Raw genomic sequence first — 15,174 nt, forward strand, 5'->3', positions numbered from 1 at the left:
AAAAAGCTGTGTGCTCAAGAATTGATGCTTTTGAACTGTGGTGCTGGAGAAGACTCTTAAGAGTCCCTTGGACTGCAAGGAGATCCAACCAGTCTATCCTAAAGGAAATCAGTCCTGAATATTCACTAGAAGGACTGATGCTGAAGCTGAAACTCCAATACTTTGGCCACCTGATGTGAAGAACTGACTCATTGGAAAAGACCCTGATGCTGGGAAAGACTGAAGGCAGGAAAAGGGGCCGACAGAGGATGAGATGGTTGAATGGCATCACTGACTTGATGGACATGAGTTTGAGTATGCTCTGGGAGTTGGTGATGGACAGGGAAGCCTGGGGTGCTACAGTCCACGGGGTCACAAAGAGTTAGACATAACTGAACTGAACTGAAAGCTAAACTCAGCCAAACAATAAATCATATAACTTGTTAAATTTGTCAAAAATTATCCTTTTAATTTCCCTATATATTTAAAAATATAGCATAAATTTAAAAAGTAAGTTTCTGTACAAAATAGTTCAGAAACAGGTTGGTAATGTGAAGGGGGAGATGTCTGCACTTGGACCTTTCAAATCACAAATAATAAGTCCCAGGAAATGAGCACTATGTTAGACACTGTTCAGTACACAAACTGGTGAGGAGGTTTCTGCTCTGAAGAAATTAGATGAGAACCCCATAAACTCCTATGCAGTCAAAAACTAAGTTGTGAGTTAGATTACAAGTACTACAGGGATACAGAAAAATAAAATCATTGTGAATGTACTAGTCCAGGATCCTCATGGAGACAGAACTGGAGATGGGGCTGGAAAGAACAGGAGATGGCGGGAATTCCCTGGTGGTCCAGTGGTTAGGACTCTGTGCTTTCAGTGCCGAGGGCCAGGGTTCGATCCCTGGTCAGGGAACTAAGATCCCACAAGCCATATGGCACAGCCAAACATACACACACACACACACACACATGAAGAACAGGAGATGGGCTGGGAGAGGAAGAAGAATGGGACAGGCAACCCCGTATCTGTGTGTGAAGACACTGACAGTTGTGAGGAGATGCAAGGAGGGCTGCGAAGCAAGGGATGACGGGCAGGACCAAGGCAATTAAACCTTGATCTGGATCACCAGCAAGAGGGTTTGTATCCATGTGAAAAACAAATACATACTACTATTATTCTCTCCAAAGAGAGAGCAACTATAAACAGATTGGAAAATGCTGATTTTATCAGTTATGTGCTGGACAGATCTGAGAAGAACTTTAGAGGCACACAGAGCAGACCAGACTCTATTACTGGAACTGAGTGAAGAAATTTGGTTGGGTGTAGAGGAAATCTGATTAAGTATGAAAGATAAGATCCTTGCAAAAAAAAGCAGTTCATAGGATGCGGCTGATTACTGATTAGAGTAAGAACAGGTCAAAGATAGTTCCAAAGATTTAAGCTGGGAGGTACAACCTTGAAAGAATGAGAACTTAAGAACAGAACTGTAAAAGGAATAAGACAGTTTTCATCTTACACAAGTGAAAGCAGAGGTTCCAGGGAGAGTGGCTCAGTGCCAAGGAAGGAGACAAGAGGAAGGATTACTGAAGGAGACACAGGCGTGGGGCTCAGCAGCTCAGTGGCCAGATGGGAGGACGGGATCTCTAAGGATGTGGGTGCAGGTTTTATGGAAGAATTACAGATTTACTGATATTATCTGGCCAAATCTACTGCATAACCAGATGTTTCAGAACATTCAGCATAAATGCTCCAAGTATGGTCAGTCCAAGCTGCAGAAGACAACCTCGCTGAGGAATTATATGGTTTAAAAAGAAAAAAAAGCTTCTAGAATAACTCAGAGCCAAGAGAATACAGTAAACGTGAGTTCCAGGTTTTAGGACCTGACCTCAGCATTCAGGCTGGCATGTGTATTACATAGAATGAAAAATATATAACCCCTTTCTGAAATACAGTGGCAGCTCTTCTACTTCCCTTGTTATATTTTTAATTTATCAGGCATTTTTTAAAAACTTAATCAATTATGTTCCATTCAAACTTTTGTTATCCCAGCATCCAATGATATCAAGACTTTATAACACCCACAAGAAGATCTTACCGCTCTTAGTAGTGTCGAAAACAACAACTGAGACGTTAGTGGAAGGGTTTTTTGGTTTTGCAACGTTGAACACATCACTGGCAGAATGAAAAGAAGGATAAAGAGATGGCAGGTCCTTCAGTGTGACGTTGGTGGGCAGGGCTGGGTCCAGGACAAGCATTGGCACCTTAATGCAGTGCGTCAGCAAACACTCCAGAGGCTTCTCACTGGAAAGACAGGGACATACTCACAACTACGTGCTTGAAAAATGTGAACAACGCTGAGAAGCCCACTGGTTACTACTAAATCTTACAGGCGTTTCTTCTGTGTTTTATTTAAAAATCATAAATGCTCAATAAACAAGGAGTTCTATTTCAAGAATATAAAAATTTAGTAAGTTAGCAAGTATGGTAGAAAACTATTAAACAAGTACAACTCAAAAGATAAAGCTTTCAAACTCCTATTAATAAAATAAGACTGCCACAAAGTTTACTAACTCAAAGGTGTACAAGAAATTAAGCATTTCATTACTATTGTTTTCAATATCATCTGTAACTCCAGTAAAGCCCATTATTAGACAGATAAGGAAGTAGATAAATTCTGGTTAACAATGTCATCAGATACAGTTTACCAATTCCAACTAGAATACAACTCTGTACACTGAATATAACAGGACACAATGCAAACAAAAGCAAATGTGACAAGGTGAGATGAATTTACATGAAATATTCCTGCCTAAACATAAGAAATACCTAGAATAACAGTCAATGGAACAGAATTCAGAAGGTAGGAGCTATGACCAGTTAATAAACAATACATGAAATTGTGCAACCTCATCAATGGTCAAAGAAATGCAAAGAAAACGATGACCTTTAGCTTATTAAATTAGCACCCTTCAAAATATGAAGAGGCAATGTTCGTCCAAGTGTAGCGTGCTTACCCTTCTCAAACTCTGCAGTGTCCCTCCAGATGAATTCCCCATTTCCTCTTTGCAAAAGCAATTTGCTAACATATACACATATATCATGTATACCTATGGGCTTCCCTGGTGGCTCAGATGGTAAAGAATCTGCCTGCAATGCAGGGTCAGATCCCTGGGTCAGATCTCTGGGTCAGAAAGATACCCTGGAGAAGGGAATGGCAACCCACTCCAGTGTTCTTGCCTGGAGAACTCCATGGACAGAGAAACCTAGTGGGCTACAGTCCATAGGGTCACAAAGAGTCAGACAAGACTGAGTGACTAACAAACACACACACACACACACACCCCCCCCCCCAATACTTCCATCAGACCCATGAAAACACACACATGCTTCTTCCTAAGTAGTTTATGTCCAGGAATGTAGTCCAAGTAGAAAAGAAACAAAAACAGGAAAAGTAAACAAACCCACACACAGAAAATGCCACAGACCCACATATAGCATCAATAATGAAAATACAGCAGGTTCCCAACATTTAGCAAATTATAGTATACTTTATGGAATATTATATAACTATTAAAATGGATACGGAGAAGGCAATGGCACCCCACTCCAGTACTCTTGCCTGGAAAATCCCATGGATGGAGGAGCCTGGTGGGCCGCAGTCCATGGGGTCGCTAAGAGTCGGACAAGACTCAGCGACTTCGCTTTCACTTTTCACTTTCCTGCGTTGGAGAAGGCAATGGCAACCCACTCCAGTGTTCTTGCCTGGAGAATCCCAGGGACAGGGGAGCCTCGTGGGCTGCTGTCTATGGAGTCCCACAGAGTCGGACACAACTGAAGTGACTTAGCAGCAGAGCAGCATTAAAATGGATAAGTAAGAAGTAGTACGATAACATAGAAATATGTATGATTACATAAAACAAAAAATAGAATACAAAACTGTACAGATTAGAAATTGTTTACTATAAAAATGTGCATGAAAAGGAAATAAGAAAATGATCATAATTGTGGAGTGAGGGCCATAGAATTATGTGAGCTTGTTCTTTTCTTTCCTCTTAACCTTTCTGTAATGTCGCATCACAGCTTTAATTTAAAAGTCATTTAAAAATAACAGTATTAGTAATAGATATTTATAAATAAATAAGCATAATTAACATTAAGAGGTGATTCAGAAGGCACTTCTGGATCACTTCTAAGAATAACTCTTCTATTTTAAGTCTGATGGTTCAGTGGGCAAGTGGCAGTTACCAGATTTCCGCTTGTTCGTGAGACAGTCTTGTGTTAAGGGCCTATTTAGTGTCAGGTATGATTCCAATGAAGAGAAATAATCTGATTCTTGTCATTGGGTTAAATCTCCTTCCCAAATCCTTAGATGTAAGACATATGATTATGTTGGCTTTTAAAGATAAGGAAATATACATTGAACACATAATTAAACAATGGACATAGACTCTATAAATGAAAACAGTATAAGTCAGATTTGAATGGACCAAGAGCAGAGCACATCAAGACTGATGAATAGAAAGGGCAAAGAAGAAAAACGTTACCTAATGCATCTAGAGACGATAACGCTTTGGTTACCTACCACAAGAATAATCAGAGCCCTCAATCAACTCTGCCTTTGTGTTCTCATCTGATGTATGCACTTAATTTAGGGAAGAATGACTGCAGAAGAGTGACTGAAAAGGAGCAACACAGTAAAATAAAAAATACTGTGTAGCCAACAAAAGCAAGGGAGAAAAATCTGGACATTTCACTTCACTCCTTTGATTTTCACTCCTGAGAGGAAAATCAAAATGCTTACCTCTTCTTGGTTGGTTCTGTTGTGTTCTTCCCAAGGATTTCTCTAGTGAAAGGAAACAGATTTCATTACACACGCATGGACAAGTGTTAGCCTTAAATGAGAATAGGAGGGAACTTAACAACATTGATTTTCCTGGTTACTCCACAAGGACCAACCAGTAGGTTAAGAAGTACTGTACTGTGTGTAATATTTATGCATAATAAATTCTACATTTTAATAGGATACGATCAACAAATATTATCATGTCCCATCCATAGTAACCAGGAAAATTTACTTAAAACATAAGCTTTTACATTTTACTAGTAAAACTGGTACGAGGCTATCAAAGTCATTTTCATGCACAGAGAGAACAGAGAGAGAGACAGACAAATGTGTTGCAGTATAACAGGGCCAAAGACCTGAAACTGGGGTGCACCCATAACATTTACAAAGAAATGAATAGGGGAACTCCCAATAAATACTCCTGAGGAACCAAAGGGGAAATTACATCAGCCAGACCCCTGGTTCAGAAGGTTCTCCAGAAACCCACTGTATTTTTCCCAGATAAAGTAAATAAAATAATCAAAATTCCATTAAAACAACTACCCAGGTTTCTAATTCCATAGTGTACTGTTTGATATTAAAAAGGGTAACAAATATACTTTTTACTACCTTTATCAAATGGAAGAAAAGTTATGTCTGCAGGTCTGTTTTGTTTTCAAGGGACTAATCTAGCTGTCTTGAATAACAAAACCTCACTTCATGAAACTATCACACCTGGGACTCAGGCTAAATGAGGAGGAAGACCGGGGCTCCCTTGGGTGGCTCCTCCACCTTTAGGCCCTCAGAGACCTACAGCACCACGTTCATGAGACAGTGGCCACCTGGCAGGGTGAGGCCAAGATCTCGCCAAAGTGGCTAAATCCTCGTTGGGCACCAAGAAACAAGGGTCGGATACATGACTGCCAGAATCCTCTAACGGCATGAACTTGAGATGCAGACTCTTATTTGAACAACAGTGTGAGCCATCGTCTTACCTTCTGAAATGTACTGTTACTTATAACTGTAGAAAATGCTGTGTTTTGTTCTCTAACAATCCAATCGGTTTTACCTCATTGCCTTCTGCTCCTCCTCCATCTGTTCTCTGACTTGCTGCAGCTCTTTCAGCAGTTCAAGATCTGTGCCATTCACCCAGGTGTAAACCACGTCGATCGGCATGGGCAGACAGAGCCTAGGGAAACCCATAAGTCCTCCGGCTCATACTCATTTTTCCAATATATTTGGGAATACGAAGAGCATACAGGAATTAATCTCAGAGGTTATGGAAGAATATCAACAAAAAGGTAATCCAACCATGGTGCATATCATAAACTTGCATGTTCTGAAACTGGGGCTTGGGCAGTAATATTTACTGAGGACCTTCTCTGTGAGCTGTATTCTACTAGACACTTGATGTAGTTTTGCATCATTTGATCATCACAACCACCCTGTAAAGAGGCTGCTGTCCTTTCCATTTTAAGACTGTAGAGGAGGTCTTAGAAGCTCAAACTGCTACTTTCTCAGTTTAGCAAATGAGGAAGCTGGGATACAAATGCAGCCAAACACAGAAAAGAAATTAGAAGCTTAAACAAAATGACCCCCAAAAAGTCAGCCAGCAGTCCACAATGTTGGGGCTTCTCTTGTGGCTCAGCTGGTAAAGAATCTGCCTGCAATGCGGGAGACCTGGGTTCGATCCCTGGGTTGGGTAGATGCCCTGGAGAAGGGAAAGGCTACCCACTCCAGTATTCTGGCCTGAAGAATTCCATGGACTGTATAGGCCACAGGGTCAAAAAGAGTCGGACACAACTGAGCGACTTTCACTTTCCACAACGAAGACCTACCCATTTAACGCTATAGACTTCCCATTCTCTGTTGCCACCAAGCTGGGCCCCTCCCAATCTTGTTTGCTGGACTCTGTTTTTTTCTTTTTTATAGTAGTAATCTCCTAACATATTAAATAATTGACATGCTACATATACTGGTAATTCATGTGTGCCTCCCCTAGAATGTAAGCTCCAGAGCAGCAGGAATTGCATCTGCTTTGTTCCCTAAAGTACCCTGCAGACTAGGATTTGTGCCTGGCAGGTAGGAGCTTGATGACTTACTTGAGACACTAGCATAGAAGACCTTCCCAAACCTGCTCGATTTTTCCCTTACTATCTATCATACCCCTGACCTTAGGAGTCAGTGAAGTGAAAGTTAAGTCAGTCATGTCCTACTCTTTTCGACCCCAGGGACTGTAGCCTGCCAGGCTCCTCTGTTCATGGAATTCTCCAGGTAAGAATATTGGAGTGGGTAGCCATTCCCTTCTCCAGGGGATCTTCCCAACCCAGGGATCGAACCCAGGTCTTCTGCATTGCAGGCAGATTCTTTACCATCTGAGCCACCAGGGAAGCCCAGATGTCAGGCAGGCTTTTAATCCCTGACTGTCCTAAGCTCCATCTCAGATTTAATCCCTGCTAAAAAGTTTTTTCCTCCTTTCCTTCATCAGCTTACCAAGATCCTACCCATCTTTCAGTGCCTGCTCTGGAACTATACTACAGAGCTCATGGTAACATAAGACATATTTTGGATGATTCTGTTTCAGGTTTGATCTTTTCCAAGGAACACTACACTTTCAGGGTTATTTTTTTTAGGGGGTGTGAGGGGAGTTGTTTTATTTTTAGGCCAAGGACCCAAGTTTACCCTCCTTTTTGTCTTCCTCACAGGTCAGGCACAGGATCGGGCCCCCAGCGCACAAAGGGCTCCAAAGACTAAAATGTTTAACAATCTGTTTTGGCCACAGGTTAATAATCTCAGGGAGAAATAATGCTGTTTGGGGGATAAATCATTCAAATTATGGAAGGAAGAAAATAGAGTGATAATCACTTCTAGCTTAAAAGAAGATGAGATGACTGGATGAAAGAAGTATTTATCCACTGATTGAAGAACTATCTCCAGAGTGCTAGTATATGCCGTGCCAGGCACTGTTCTAAGTGCTGGGGACTCAGCACAGACCAAAATGCATGCCTTCATGAAGCCTACATTCTAGAAAGGTGAAGACAGGAAATAAACCAAATAAATGAAGTCAGATGATATTCAATGTTATGGAGCAGAAAAGGGGGATATACAGTGTGTCTAGGTCTTACGTGTGGCGGGGGGGAGTCAGTTTTAAATAGGGAGATCAGAGATGGCCTTACTGAAAAGGTTGGCATTTCAGCAGAGGTAAAGAAAGTGACGAAGCCACCATGTGGGCAACTGGGCAAGTAGAGCCCAGAGAAGGGAAATGTCCTGTGCAAAGGCCCTGATGCAGCTGCTTCTCTGGCATGGTTAAAGAATGAGAGGCCAGTGTGACACACACAAACAGTGTGACAGACAAACAAGCGCAAAGGGAAGAACCTAAGAAGAGACAAGAGTCAAAGAGGTACCAGGGGACCCAGAGTTTCATGGGGAAAAATGTGGAATCAACCACCTCATACTCAGGCACAGCTGAACATCTACGAGTCCTCCCATCAAGGTGCATCACTGCCTGCAGAATGAAATCTAAACTTCATAATCCATACCTCATGCTCTAGACGTGCGAGCTATATGCCCTTACCCAAACAGGGAAGAGCTTGCAGGCTTCTGTACCTTTGAACACACTTCCTCTGCTTAGAATATCCTTTCTTTCCTGCTTCTTTTAACTACTTCCTCATTCCCCAAACGCCCTCTTCCCTCACCTCTCACAAAGAAAATGTACCGTTTAACAGGCAGCTTCCACTGTACTTCACTCACTAAGGAGTCCTTAGCATACTGGTTGTGCTATTTTTCTGTCTTCCACTACACTGAGCAGCTCTAAGGCAGAAATGGTGTCACACATTCTGTGCCCATCTTCATTAATTCCTTCCTCTCTTTCCCATACACTCTCAGGCTCTCTCTCCCTACTGTCATGATATGCAAACACTACTTTCTCTTGATCTTCTTCTGCATGTTTCTATATGGATGTTCCGAATGTCAGCAGACATCAGAAGCACCTATAGGACTTGCTGGACAGGTGGCTAGGCTCCATCTACAGAGTCTCTCATTGACTAGGTCTGGATTGGGGGCCCCAGAAACTGCATTCCTAACAAGTTCCCAGGTAATGCCAATGCTGCTGGTCCAGAAACCCACTTTGAGAACTACTGACTTTTATGTAGATTACAGTTCACATTTTTTTAATTAAAATAAATAAATAAAAGCCTCCCCCACTAAAATATCACTTCTGTGTGAGGTCAATGAGTTCCTCCTGTTCAATACTATGTGCCTAGGAATAGTGCCTGAGACACAGTGGGGTTTAATATGTATTTACTGTCTAAATAACTATCAGTTCATTCCCTCAACATAAACAGTTGTCTCTTCTATTAAAAAAAAAATGCTTCACATTACCCACATGTAAGTTAGGTCACAGGTAGTCTAAGTTAAAGTTAGTGAAAGTTAAGTCACTCAGTCATGCCCGACTCTTTGCGACCCCGTGGACTGTAGCCCACCAGGCTCCTCCGTCCATGGGATTCTCCAGGCAAGAATACTGGATTGGGTTGCCATTTCCTCTTCCAGGGGATCTTGTGGTCTACGTATAGACCAATTAACAACAACAAAAATCCCACTTAAGTGACATATTTTAGAAAGGCTTTTAAAAAGGAAGGAGAAATATGCACATTCCAAAGTTTTCCTGTACAAGTAACTATCTGCTATTAAAGACTGTTTTAATAGTCAACAGATTATCTCTACAAGCTCAACCAAGGAAAGCAACATTAAATATATAATGCATTTACGTCCTGGCTCTTCTAGTAAGACTGTATTACATGATCAACCTAACTCTCTGGTGTTAAACTGACAACCCTGAGAAGATCCTGTGATCTGCCCCTGGGCAGTGAGTCAGTTGTTTTTCTACTTCTTAGACATGGTCACAGTGAGTCTGAGGCTTTCATTCTAACCACAGACCACTATCTTAGTCTCCAGATGAGAAGGAAGCCTTTATCTTAGAGCTGAAGACTAAGTAAGTGATCTATGATTCAGAACCAAAGCCATGGTAACAGTGATACCACTCTTATTTTAATCACTTTAGTTTAAATGAATATGAAGGCACTTAATAGTCCCTTGGTTCTACATTCCATAAAGCAGAGAAGAAAACTTAGAACATAAATAGCATCTGAGAACCAAAGCTGGAAGAGATTTTACACTTAATCTAATATCTGCATTTTAGAGATGACAAAACTGAGCCCCTAATTTAATACCTCACTAATGCTAATTAGTAGCAGTACATAATTTATATATTCACTTGATACTGGCATATAGAATGGGATTTTTTTTTTTTTTCATTCAGGGACAACATTAAAAAGACATGCAGAAACACTAGCAAAACACTGAAAACTTCCTATAAAAATTATGGCTATTTAAAAACATACTAGAACATATGATGTTATGGTGTTTTTCTTCAGTTGCTAAGTCATGTCTGACTCTTTGCAATTCCATGGACTGCAGCACACCAGGCCTCCCTGTCCCTCACTATCTGCCAGAGTTTGCCGAAGTTCATGTTCCCTGAATTGGAGAGCTATCCAACCATCAACATCCATGTAATATTACCTTTTATTGTCATCATCAAAATTAGGTAATTTTGAAATATCCCTGCATAAAAATCAAACTACATTTTAATGCAACCTAAAATTAGGAGGGGCTTCCCTAGTTCCTCAGCAGTAAAGAATCCGCCTGCAATACAGGAGACTCAGGTTTGAGCCCTGGATCAGGAAGATCCCCTGGAGAAGGAAATGGCAACCTACTTCAGTATTCTTGCCTGGGAAATCCCACGGACAGAGGAGCATCATGGGCTACCGTCCTTGGGGGTCACAGTTAGCAACCAAACAACAACAAAATTATAAGAAGAAATACTGAGAACACACACATACTCTTTAGAAAGAGAACATGATTAAGAGAACTGACCTCAGTATCTAGATTGTGTGAGCTAGTTTTCCTTCTAAAAGCTTTGAGGCTCTGTCAAGGCTGAGAGGCACCATCAGCATGCAGCACAGCATCAGACAGAGGAGGCTGAGTGCTCACAAATGCTGGGATGAAAAAGACAGCCACATTGAGCTTTGCTTAGGACAATCAGCGTTGTTTTATAATAAAAACTGGAGAAGTAGGAAAATTATGTCTCATTACGAATCCGTTACTGCAACAGTTCTCGTAGTGTGGTCACCAAACCAGGAGTTTCAGTATCACCAGTGAACTTTTTAAGACATGAAAATTCTCTGTACCCCTGAGACCTACAGATGCATAAACTCTGGAGGTGGGGAGAAACTCCATTTTGTCAAGCCCTCTGTGGAATTCTGCTGCACACTGAAGCTTGAGAACTGCTATGTTAAGGAATGATTTTCAAACTTTTTAGGGTCCAGACACTTTACACTCAAAAATTCTTAAGAAGCCCCAAAGCTTGTTTATAGTTTGTAAATACCCACACTTGCCATTTTCAAAAGTTAGTCAGACTTTCAAAAAATATTAATTCATTTTAAAACAACAGTAAATCCCTTCACGTGCTGTTTTAAATGAAAACAGTAGTATTTTTCAAAAAACAAAACAAAAATTCAGTGAGAGGCGTTGCTTTACATTTCTCCACATCTCTTTAATGACTTAGGAGAAGCAAGGAAGCATCTCAATCTTCAGTATTCAATCTGTTCCCAGATGTTGTTTGGGTTGAAGAAAACTCAGGCTTACAGACACGCAGTTGGAAAGGGAAGGGGTATTTTAATAGCCTTTTCAAATAGTGGTGGATATTATTTGATACCACACCAAAGTAAGTGGTAGTTTCTTAAAAATCAGCTGCAATGTATAATCTGAAACCATATTAATGAACTTTTTGTGCTTTTACATTAAAATTCATTGGTCTTTCTTGTACACTGAACGGCTTTTTTATCTGTGTAAAATTCTATAACATCAATACATTGGCTATCTGGAAAACAAAAGCTTACTGAGTTATGCAGCTCAGCCACATGGTGACGTATTTCCTTAATTTTCTTACATAATATTAACAAATGTGATTTTCTTGGATAATGCTGCAAATCTAATCAAAGAAGTCTTTATATAATAATGTGAAATGTTAGGCTCACAGGGGTGGAAACAAGTTTTCTTAAATTCTAATTTCACTTGAAAGCTCAAATTTTATCATTGGCAATAATGACTTTGTTTCTTTCCCTTAAAACACAGGATTGCTTTGTTCACTGCAAAGAAAATACCTGCCAAATATAACCAAGCCTGAGTACTGACCCTGCCATGTGTCCTTTCAAGTAATAACAACGGTGATCCATGAAATAAACCAAGTTCAGGTTGCAACTCAAAACAACTGCATGAGGGCTTTTCCTCAAGACAGGCACCATGTGGTGCTTGCAGTGTGCTTTCCATTGCATCACACGCAACATTAAGAAAATGTGTACTCACAGGGCCAAGATATAATCAAATTGATGTTTCAGGAACACTCTTAAGCAAACTCAGCATTTTTCTGACTCCTGCAGATCAATGGTGATGGTGTTGCAATTTTACCCACCATGGCTTTCACACGATGAGTGCAAATGTCAACGCAATAAAAAAGGCAAATAACACCTCAGTGTTGTCATAAAAGTAGCTTTGGTTCCACTGCCCCCCTCCTCACTGCCCCCCACCCCCTGTGTCTTTGGAAACTGCTATTTTAAGAGCTCCTAAGAGAAAGATCTAGAGTTTCCCTACTTCCTCAGGTACTTGTTGATAAGCTATCTCCCCTACGTAACTGCAAAATGCTTTACAGTGGAGAGTCAGATCTCAGCATCTAAAACAGAGTAGGGCTCAAAGATTCAACCTTAATTGAAGGAGCAAATTCAGGGATGCCACTCATACACAGGATGCTTTAAGGACTAAACAGTAAAGCTTTAAGTGAACTCAAGGGATCCCACAGCCCTTCCTTGCTGAGATGTTCGGGACTATAATAGTGCATACGTCTAGAACTAATTGGCATAGCTTTTTATAAAAACTACTTATTTGATAGGAACCACATAGGTACTCCTAACAAGTGGATGGAGGCGCCAGGCAGTAATTCTAAACAGAAACAAGAGCTTCGTATAAATTGCTGATGTAGTCTAGAGGCACTCCCAGAAAATGTTCGAGGTGCACCAATCAACACCAATTACTAGTTATACTTTTACTAGGTTTTCTGGTTCAGTGAAGGTAAAGAGAAGGACTCATGGAGTTTATTCTCCAGGGAAAATAAACAGTAAGGACCTAGGGAAATTTCTGATTACGGTCTTTGATAGTTACATAATTGTCTTCTAAGAGGGTAACGTGCTTTATTGGCTACCCCATGTTTGTTTCTGGTCACCCCCTGCTCCATGCCCTACAGTGACTAGCCTTGTACCATTACAATGGAAAGGAGTCAACAGATACTGCATAAAGTAAGCCAAAAAGGAGACAATTCTGTTTTCCATTCTTTTTTTTTTTTAGGTTAAGAGGACAGACACCAGAAGAATCCAAAACAAAAATTCATTTGCCATGGTTGCTCTGGGTCAGGGGAAATTCAGAATGAGACAGAGATAGGCTTTCCTTTCTATTTTTCTGTACTGCTTGAACTGTTTTCAACCACAGACATATATTGCTTTTATGATATAAAACAATGTAAGTAACAGTTTTACAGGCAAAACAGGAAAAGAGCCTGTGTGATTCACTTTAGCTGCGAGAGGAAAGGAGGATGTTGGAAAAGATTGCTTGCACTCTGAGGTCTGCCTCATGAGGCAGGAAGAAATCTCCAAGGAAGAGGAAGGGTGAAGGCAGCATTCAGGAGTGGCTGCACCAAGAAGCTTGGCCTTAAGGAGAAAAAGACCCCATGTGTGAGGTGCTTTGCTCCTCCCCATAGCGAGGCAGCAAGGTGTGGTGACCACAGGGGCGTGTGAGGGTCCTGGTGGATGCCACAGCAGATGCCCTGGTTATGAACACAGTGATGGGCAAACTGGCTGGGGCTTGGAACTGGCTACAGAGTAGCCATCTGGCTTTCTCATCCTAGGGGGATGGAATTATCTTTACCTCACAGAACTGGGTCAAGGACAGAGTGAGCTCATGTAACTTAAAGTACTCAATACTCAGCAAGGCAGGATTGCTCTTTGAGAATTAAATTTGTCATCCCTAGAAACGTGAGGATGGATTACAAGGTTCCTTCACGTGTGACAAGCTAAATCATATCTACAACTTGGAAAGGCCCCTTCAACTGTTCCATATAAAGCATGGGTGATTTCACAACTTATCATTTGAGCCCAAATAAGCTACTCTCCAAAAGTGGTCTCTTCTCACCGATTCTGAAAGGACTTCCCAGCAATGTTGTCTCTGTAGGAATCAAACAAAACATGGTATTGATCCCGGCTCCATTCCAGAACCACCTAGGGAAAGAAAGAAAAAGAAACAATGTTTACTTTGCATCAAATATTGAGAGTATATAACTTTCATTTCACCTTAATTTCATTAAGGATTGCTAAAGGACACCCAAGGCAATAGAAATAAAAGTAAAAATAAACAATTGGGACCTAAACTTACAAGTTTCTGCATAGCAAAGAAAACCATAAACAAAATAAAAAGATAAACTATGGACATGGAGAAAGTATCTACAAATGATGTGACCAACAAGGGCTTAATTGCCAAAATATATAAACAGTTCATGCAACTCAACAACAAAAAACAAACAATCCAATTGAAAAATAGGCAGAACTAAATAGACATTCCTCCAAAGAAGACATACAGATGGCCAACAGGCACATGAAAAGATGTTCAACACTGCTAATTATTAGAGAAATGCAAATTAAAACTACAATGAGATACCACCTCGCACAGTCAGAATGGCCATCATTAAGAAGTCTACAAATAACAAATGCTTGGCAGAGTGTGGAGAAAGGTGAACCCTCCCACACTGCTGGTGGGAATCTAAGTTGGTGCAGCCACTATGGAAAAGAGTAGATTCCTCAAAAAAACAAGGAGGTTCCTCAAAAAACTAAAAATAGAACTGCCATATGATCCAGCAATCCCACTCCTGGGCACATATCCAGACAAAAATATAATTCAAAAATATACATGCACAACAGCACTATTTACAATAGCCAAGACTGGAAACAATCTACTATCCATTAACAGATGCATGGATTAAAAAAAACAAATGCAGTTTTATATATATACCAGGGAGGGGGTGGGAGAGAGATGGAGTGGGAATTTGGGTTAGAGCATATAAATAGAACAGGTAAACAACAAAGTTTTACTGTATAGTACCGGGAACTATAGTCAATATCTATGATAAACCAAAATGGAAAAGAATTTTTAGAAGAAGAATGCATATGTATACATATGTATAACTGAATCACTTTGCTGTACAGTAGAAATT

At 40.6% G+C, this 15,174-nt stretch overlaps 1 protein-coding gene across 3 annotated transcripts in view; it reads right to left on the reverse strand.

Annotated features, from left to right (window-relative positions):
* The window catches only part of GNPTAB (N-acetylglucosamine-1-phosphate transferase subunits alpha and beta), an 83,818-nt gene that overhangs the window by 37,456 nt on the left and 31,188 nt on the right, over positions 1-15,174 (reverse strand). For 2 of the 3 annotated variants that reach the window (XM_061417084.1, XM_061417086.1), the window contains exons 2-5: positions 14,100-14,185; positions 5,875-5,994; positions 4,785-4,826; positions 2,079-2,284 (exon numbers count right to left, since the gene is read on the reverse strand). In XM_061417084.1, coding sequence (XP_061273068.1) covers positions 2,079-2,284; positions 4,785-4,826; positions 5,875-5,994; positions 14,100-14,185 — 454 coding nt within the window. Of the gene's footprint in view, positions 1-2,078; positions 2,285-4,784; positions 4,827-5,874; positions 5,995-14,099; positions 14,186-15,174 lie in introns of those variants that run through there. The other variant, XM_061417087.1, reaches the window with a different exon arrangement.

Source organism: Bos javanicus, chromosome 5, assembly GCF_032452875.1.
Source record: "Bos javanicus breed banteng chromosome 5, ARS-OSU_banteng_1.0, whole genome shotgun sequence".
NCBI lineage: Eukaryota > Metazoa > Chordata > Mammalia > Artiodactyla > Bovidae > Bos > Bos javanicus.